The sequence below is a fragment of the Prosopis cineraria genome, unplaced genomic scaffold (assembly GCF_029017545.1).
Source record: "Prosopis cineraria cultivar Desert tree isolate PC_DT_omini unplaced genomic scaffold, ASM2901754v1 PC6, whole genome shotgun sequence".
Lineage (NCBI taxonomy): Eukaryota > Viridiplantae > Streptophyta > Magnoliopsida > Fabales > Fabaceae > Prosopis > Prosopis cineraria.
Window position 1 is genome coordinate 11,614,306 of NW_026555337.1, and position 8,552 is coordinate 11,622,857.

The 8,552-nt window shown below is 31.2% G+C and overlaps 1 protein-coding gene across 4 annotated transcripts; it reads left to right on the forward strand.

Moving 5' to 3' along the window:
* Positions 1-5,622: 5,622 nt before the first annotated feature.
* On the forward strand, positions 5,623-8,171 carry LOC129312839 (pentatricopeptide repeat-containing protein At3g14580, mitochondrial). 4 transcript variants are annotated; one of them, XM_054955592.1, is made up of 3 exons: positions 5,623-6,068; positions 6,712-7,714; positions 7,800-7,934. In XM_054955592.1, exons 2-3 carry the CDS (start codon positions 6,753-6,755, stop codon positions 7,843-7,845), a joined length of 1,008 nt encoding a protein of 335 aa, XP_054811567.1. In that variant the 5' UTR covers positions 5,623-6,068; positions 6,712-6,752; the 3' UTR covers positions 7,846-7,934. The 4 variants fall into 4 exon arrangements, with proteins under 4 accessions (XP_054811567.1, XP_054811564.1, XP_054811566.1 ...); XM_054955589.1 differs by having other exon boundaries at positions 5,626-5,825; positions 5,895-6,068; positions 6,712-8,171; XM_054955591.1 differs by having other exon boundaries at positions 5,626-5,825; positions 5,921-6,068; positions 6,712-8,171.
* The last annotated feature ends 381 nt before the right edge of the window (positions 8,172-8,552 follow it).

Below are 8,552 nucleotides of genomic sequence, written 5' to 3' on the forward strand. Positions count from 1 at the left end.
TCAGAATTTTTCTTTCCCTGGAAGAAGCATTTTTTCCGTTTTCGGCCAGAACCAGAAGAAGCAAATTCAAGTGAGTATTTTCTTGCGCATCCGTGTAAAAGAACATATTTGACATGGCTTCATCAATGAAATCGAGTTAAACTACCATAGAAGCTCAAGAGGAATTTTTTTTTTTTTTGGGTAAGGACCAGTTGGTTTGTAAGTTAAAAATTTTATGGATTATATCAGCTATATATAACCTGAAATTTGGTTCAAATCATAAAAGAACTGTATCAGTTTAATGAAAGCTCTCAAATTCCAAATCTTAAAAAATGTAATAATGTTAGCCGTATAATGTCAACCTATGGGATCCCATCTCAATTTGATCTGAATACCACACTTAAGTTCCAATCAACTAAATATGGGGTGGATCCAGAATAACGGATAGTCCACAAAAAACAAAAACACAGGATGCTTTTCAATTTAGAAGTTGTTTAGCATTGTGGTTACCACAATGTAACAATTTCAAGTTGAACTCCTTCAAGTTTGGAATACCCATCAAAGATAATTTTCATAACCTTAATGATAGGAAATGAGTTGTAAAGGTCCTTTATTTTAGTACTATGAAAAATATTAGAATTGTTTTTAGTGAACTGTCTGGTCTTTACATTATCATAAAAAGCTCTACTAGCTGATGTTCAGAGTTCTTCCCCTTCTCATCCTCTTCTGGCTACATATACGTTCATGATCCTTGATAAGGTTGAAATTGGTGGCTTCCTATTTGAGTTGGCAAAATCTATTTTAATGGAAAGGAAAAAATTCTAACGGGTAATATGATTGGTAATTTAGTAATCTTCCTTGGTCAAACAAACATGTACACACAGGAATGGATTCATGCACTGAAGACTTTTTCCCTTTCCTTCCATGGATTTTCACACTACCAAACATAACATACTATACGTTTTTCCCATGGATTTTCACCCTATCAAACATTGAAGACTTTTTCCCTTTCCTTCCATTGAATCCTCTTTCTATCATTTTGATGGGAAATTAGTTCCTATTCCTAGGAAGCTTGAATGAAGTACATCAAATCAAACATTTTTCAAGTTCCTTCTCACTCTTCCCTTCATTGCTAAAATTTAGCTGATACCAAACAAGCTCCATGTACCCAAACACTAGCATCTTGTTTAGTAGGCCCTAACTATGATTTCCCTTTATGAAAGAAGAAAAGAAAAAGAAGGGCGTCGTGAAACTTGTCAAAATCATCTCCAAACAAAGGACTCATATAGTCACAATATATCATAATATACCTTTAAATTTGTTATGAGCCTCATGTAAGGAGTTTCATAAAAGAAAGTTTATAAATTTAAAAAGCTTTTTCAACCCAATAGATTATTGTTTTAGAATTGAGATTCTCCTTCTAAATTTGTATTAATAATATTAATATTTTTATTGAAGGTCGAATATCATGAAAAAAGCTATATATAAAAAATTTTATGATGATAAGTTAAAAATAAGATATCATTTTTTTTCTAAGAGCACATGCGAAAGAGCCTTGTTAAAAAGGTGAGTTTAAAAGTTTAAAAATCTCTCTCACTTAACAAGATAATTTTTTAAGATGGACTCTCTTTATACATGTAATATAATTTACATAAATAGAAATAGCAGTACTTGTATTACTTAACAATCTTGTCCCCTGTTTTCGTTTAATAATTAAAAAGATTAAAAAAATTACTGTTTTTCTAATTAAAGTATTAAACTATGAACACTAATTTTTATAATAATTTTTTTTCTATTTCTAGGTAACAAGAAAGCTGTCTATAAAGTATAAAGTAACACTAGACTAAATTGAATCAGTTTGATGATGTTATCTTTTAAGTTTATTCCCTTACAAAGTCATGCTTAGCTTCTTGGAATATGCAAGCATGAATAGTTGTTATTTGAATGAAAAGGATGTTGAAAATTCATGTGACGTTCCACTCACATGTTAAAGTTATCCAAGTAGACATTATTAACTTATTAATCAATAGAAAAACAAAGAAGTGTACCCAAAAAAGACTGTTACATCACATCACAATACTAGTCTTACCATCTCATTGTTATTATTATTATTATTTCATCGTTTTACATTTTGAAAAACTTGAAATATTATTATATCCCGTTTAGATTTATCTAAATTCTCATTACATAGAATGCTTATTATCATATTGTTACTTATATTTATACCTAACTTTAACATGAATTGATAAAAGAGGAGGGGACCCTCACATCTTGGTAAGCACGACCCGAAAGCATGTGTGTGTGTGTTGAGTCAAATTAATTGAGTGCCACGGTTGGCTTTGTATAACTTTAAGAATGTTATCTTTGAAATGTACTTTTTAAGTGGTTTGATCTTGGTTAAATGACATTTAAGTTTTAAAAGGATGGATTTATTTAAACAAAGCCTCAACAAATTTAAAAATGTAAAGTAGGTCACTTAGTTCTTTATATGGTGTTTTCATACAGTGCAATACATTTTCAATTTTAAAATTAAGAAAATGAGTTTCAAATTTAGGAAGATAAAATTATAAATTTGTGAGATAAAGTTGAAATTCTTCAAACTGTTCAATAATAATGTTATTTTTTAAGTTTAATCATTAGGAATTGTATTTCATATTAAAATCAAGAAAGCAAGAAGCAAATTCAAGATAACAAGATTACAAATTTGAGAGATAAAGTTGTAAATTTTTGAAAGTGTTTAAATAAAATCTGTATTACCTATTGAAATTGGGAAAATGAGTTGTTAATTCAACAAGATGATATTACAAATTTGAAAAGCTAAGTTGCAAAATATCAAATTTGGGAGATAAATTTGCAATTTTGTCATTTTAAATTTACAACTCACTTTCCTGATTTTAATAGAATGCAAATTTAATGATTAAATTTAAAAAGTAATATGTCTTTATTTGAATACTTCTAAAATTTGTAATTTTTTTATCCCAAAATTGAGATTTTATATTGTTAAATTTACAGCTCGTTTTCTTAACTTTATAATTCAAAACAGATTGCATTATATATATAAAAATATTAGTTAAGGATTTAAGAAGCTTACTTTACATTTTAAAATTTATTAGAACTTTACTTGAATAAAATGATCTCATTCAAACTTAAGTGTTATCCCCTTAACTTTGCATTTAAAAAGTTGATAGTCTAGCCTCTAATAATTATTTCATAAAAGAAATCATAATTGTTTCATAAATAGTCTGGCCTCTAAGAACTCTGGACCACTTGTTTTGTTTTTATAATTTTATCCTATTTAATAATTTTTCTCGTATTTTCTGAAAGAAGAGTGCTTTTTAGTTAATAATTAATAATTAATGCTTATAGTGTATAACTAAGTGGAGTCTCTTGCAACTTATAAACAGTAAATACAGACATCTTTTTTCATTTATCTTCTATGGTTCTTGGCTTCTACTTTGTTTTGACGTGAGGAATTCAAAAAGCACTATACACTTTAGTCTAAAATGATTTTTTTTGTGCTAACGAAAAAAATAAATAACTAGCACATAAATAGCTTTTTACACCATTGAAAAAGTATAAAAAGTGTGTGCAGTGGCATTATTATAAATAAATTAAAGGAAAACTAATCTGCAGATACTTATAGTCTTTCTTAATTATGAATGAGGTTTTTGTAATTCATTTTATTTTAATCAAAACTTTATAGTTTGATTTATTAAACATTTTAATCCTTAAATATTAAAATTAACAATGAATTATTAAATTTCCTAAACAAAAGTATATTTGGAATTTATGCAATATTTATTAACTAAAACTGAAAACCAAAAATTTGATTTTATACACTGTTTATATTTTTTATTAATTCTTCGCTGAAAATTTTATAAGTATAAAAAATATTTAAAAGGCAACTTAAATATATAAATTTTGAGTTATAGAAATTATCTCATTAACTCTAAATTTATATAATGATTTTAAAAAATAAAAAATTTCTTATTTTTGTTTTTTAAATAAAAATTCAAAGATGTTAATTTTTAAGGATTAAAAACATTTAATTGATCAAACTATAAGGATTCAATTAAAACAAAATAAATTATAATAACTTAATTCAAAATTAAAAAAATTATAAGGAATTTCAGATTTATTTTTTAAATTAAAATTTTAACAAACTTCTTATACTAGCTGTAATTATTGGTGTGAAAAATGTTTTATATAATAATGAAAATAGAAAAACCTGTTTGGTCAAAAAAAAAAAGAAAAGAAACCTGACCTAATATCATAAAATCTTAAACAGACAAACTAAAGAAGAAGAACACCTCAAAAAAGTGACATATAACTATACAGTTTCTTTTATTCATAAGACTGACTCATTAATAGTAGTAGTATTATTAGAAAAAAGCACAATTTTTAATTTTTATAGTTTTATCAGATTTTATTTTTAATTTTTATAGTTTTTTTAATATTTTTAGTCTCCATAAATTTACGAAGGTTGGGTAATCCTTATTTTTTAATTTTTTATAATTTTATTTTTTTAGTAGTTTTAGTTTTTATAGAGATTGAAAATATTATAAAAAAATTATAAAAATTAAAAATAAAATTTAAAAAATTATAAGAATTAAAAATTATATTTTTTCTCATCATTATCATCATCATTTAATGCACCATCTCTGTTGTTGTAACGTACATGAGACGCGCTTGCAGGTGGGTAGGCAGGGGCCGCTTTACAAAGATAGTAGTGCGTATGCTGAATTTGTGAATATTAAGCGACGCTGTAAAGTTGCCCAGTCGTGCATGCTTTGCTGCGATCGGCACATTAATTTCTTGTTGCTTAAGAATACAACGCACGGGGGCTTTTAATTAAATCTATTTAATGTCTAATTGTTTACAGCACAACTTTTTAAGAGTATGTAATAAAAATTAACCATAGGTTTAATTAAAAATGTGCATTAATAATTTCATGAGCTTAATTATAACGTCAAAGTAGCTCGGGAAAATGCATTCATTGTTATAGTTTTCAGATGCATGCCCTGTCCGATCATATTGGCCACTCTATTTATTAAGGGAAAATTGCTCAAAAAAAAAAACTCAGAGCAAGATATTTATTGCCTATATAAGGACTTGGAATTGGGGGAATGATTGGGTCCTCCCGTGATAATATTTTTAAGAAATAAATGGTTAAATGAACCCTTGGGTTTTTTTTTTTTTTTTTACTCCTAGAACGGATTTGTATTTTACCTTTTTTTTTATGATAATTCATAACTGCCTGTTGTAATTCTGATTCGACTACCACTATTGCATTTTTTTCAGGGTTAAGGTCTGCTTCTTTGCTCAGCCAATTGATAATATTTAAGCAAATTGGCAGTTGTTATCTGTCCTGGGAATCTGCCTTGAAATGTTTTGTTAGTAAGTGTTGGGGGATAATTAGTTGCACTAATTTACAATATAGGTTGGACACTCCAAATTACTTTTTTGTTAACTTCTGCTGCTGCAATTTTATGATAGAGAAAATATAATTTAGTGCATGAGATTAGGAGTTATGAAATTGATTAATGAATTTTGTGGAAAGTATGATAATTTCAACATTTCTAATATGTGATTTTTAGCTTTATCATACATAATTTAATTCATTTTTATGCCTCTTGAGTATATTTAATTCTATCCCGAAGATTGAAGTCAGTGCGAAATGTAGGCATTTGATTTAACACGGGTTGGGCCTTAACCCACACGGCCTCGGCCACTCACGCTCCTCTCCACCTATCGACGGCAGCGAGCGACCGCCTTGGTTCCTCCACTCTCTTCGCTTCTCTAGCTTGGCTCCGTCATTCACTCTCACTTCAGCTATCTCGGCTCAGGTATTCACCTCTCGTTCTCGGACTCTCTTGTCTCTCCTCTTTCTCGACGCAGTACGACGGCGTTTCCAGTTTCCACTCTCGCTCGCCATGTGTAGGCGGCGATAATGGCGACGATTTCCATTCACGATTCCAGTCCCTGCGAAGTTTGACTCGGTGACAAATTGGGGCTCCCTTATTTGAAATAAAAGACGTGTTTATTTGAAGCATATGCATTGCGCACCTCTTCATCAAGTTCACCAACAGGTAGATCTTCTTCATTTGTTGATATTAACGATCCTCACTATACTATGACATGACTCTCGAGGGCATTATTCTGAATTTTCCAGTACTTTATATTTAGCATGATTAGAGTGTATTTTTTCTGAGGTTTCCTTTGTCTAGTGCAATTCGTCTATTTGTTGATTTTCCTGTAAAATTAGAACCCTTGGGCTTGTAGCATAAATTATATTGGGGATAGAACGAAAGTACGAAACTTCTCGCTTGAAGTGTGTTAAGTCATTTTGTAACGATTTAGTTGTTGGTTGTTGGAAAGAAATGGAATGGATTGATTGAGAATAAAAATGAACTAAAATGAAGTTATAGGATGATAATGAGAAAAGAGACAGAGAATGTTAGAGAGGTGAAAATGAGGATTGGTATGAACAAGATCATCAACCAAACACACCCTTAATTGTTTTCTAATAAGTTTTGATAAACTCTGATGCAATGTTTTGCTCGCAAAAAAGCCTTTTTTTTAGAAAGGAAATGAGAAATGCATCTATAACATTTTTTAATCTCAGTACATTTTTCATTTCCTTTCAAAAAACATTTCCCCTTCCACTAAACATTGGCTTAATGTGCCTCTGGGTTTGAGTTCCTGATATGGTGAGTGTTGCCTCCAATTCAGGTTCGGGGTTCCACTAGAAAAGCCAGCCACAGCTTTGAGACATGATTTTCAGAGCTTCTCCAATAATTTGCAAGCTCCCTCGACATTTGATTTTCAACTCTCTTGCTTTCACGTACTCTACCGCCACGTGGTCATCCTCGTCTTCTTCATCTCCTACTTTTTTAGCATCTACAAGGGATTCTGCCATTTTGACAAGGCTAAATCATAAAGACTGGTTAACTCCCAAAGAGGTGTTGACTCTTGTAAACTCCCTCACTGACCCATCTTCAGCCTTTACAGTCTTGGAACTCTACTCCAAGCGCAAGGACTATAAACCCAATGAATCCTTCTACCTCTCCATCATCCTCAAACTAGCTCATGCCAAAATGTTTGATGCCATTGACAATCTCATGCACAGAATCAAACTCGAGAGGAACTGCCGTTTGTCTGATGATTTCTTCTACAACATTATCAAGGTCTACGGCAACATGGCTGGTCGTATAAACAAGGCAATGGAGACCCTCTATGACATGCCCAAATTCCACTGCTGGCCTAGCTCGAAAACCTTCAATTTCGTCCTAAACCTCCTTGTATCTGCCAAACTGTTAGATATTGCTCATGAAGTTTATACCTCAGCTCCTAAGTTAGGTGTTGAGATCGATGCTTGTTGCCTCAATATACTCATCAAAGGCTTGTGTAATTGTGGGAAGCTGGAGGCTGCATTCCAAGTGCTTGATGAATTTCCCAGGATAAAATGTGAACCCAACGTGAGAACTTTCTCCACGCTGATGCATGCTCTCTGTGAAAAAGGGAAGGTGGATGATGCATTTTTATTGTTGGATAGAATGGAGGGATATGGTATTTGGCCTGATACGATATTGTTCAACATACTGATTTCTGGGTTGAGAAAACAGGGGAGAGTTGAACAAGGGAAAGAGCTATTGGAGAGAATGCAACTTAAAGGGTGTTCTCCTACTGCAAGTTCTTATCAAGAAGTTCTGTATGCATTGCTTGATGCTGAGAGGTTTGTTGAAGCCAAACATCTCATGGATCACATGGTTTTGATGCGCATCACTCCAAGCTTTGTGTCTTATAAATTGATGATTCAGGGACTGTGCAAGATTAATCTTGTGGGTGATGTTGATTGGGCTGTGAAGCAGATGGTGCAGCAAGGTTTTGTGCCCAAGATGGGGATGTGGAAACAGATTGTAACAAGTATGGTTTCCCAAGGTCCTTCTTTTCAACTGGAAAGTTTTCTCTTGGATTAAAAATAAAAGACATTTATAACTTACAGCGTGACTTGTAAAATTTTATATTTTATTTTTATATACTAAATATTAACTGTATATTAATTTATATTTATAAATTTTCAATGTATCAGTTTTGTTTAAACTTGAGCTTGACCTCACTTTATTTCTTTCCTCACCATTGACTGTACCAAGGGACGAAAATATGCCAAACACCTTATTTGTTTTGCACTAGTTTTGTGATTGACCTTTTCCACTGATGCAACAGTTCGTAAGAAAGCATTGTGGGCATGGCTTCCTTCATTTGACTCTCTCTCTCTCTCTCTCGTAAGGTTTGCTAGCATGCATATTTGGTATTTTTTTTTAAATCATCTACAGAAGTGTACCACTCTATATTTAAATCTCCTTTGTTGCATTTATTCACGGAGTGTGTGAGTGGGTGTAACATAGTGTATTGCAGTTACAAGTCAATAACAGGCTGTTAATTATTGAATGAAATTATGTAGTATCAGTATGTAATATTCCTTGACTGAGTTCACTAGGAAAATTAGTAAGGTGACCTGTTAACTTTGTGCCATTCTTGTCTGCATGAGGCAAACCTATTTTGTACAATGG

Bases quoted from the DNA above. Each gene is read 5' to 3' on its own strand.
- LOC129312839 (XM_054955588.1), top strand. From the start codon at position 6,753: ATGATTTTCAGAGCTTCTCCAATAATTTGCAAGCTCCCTCGACATTTG.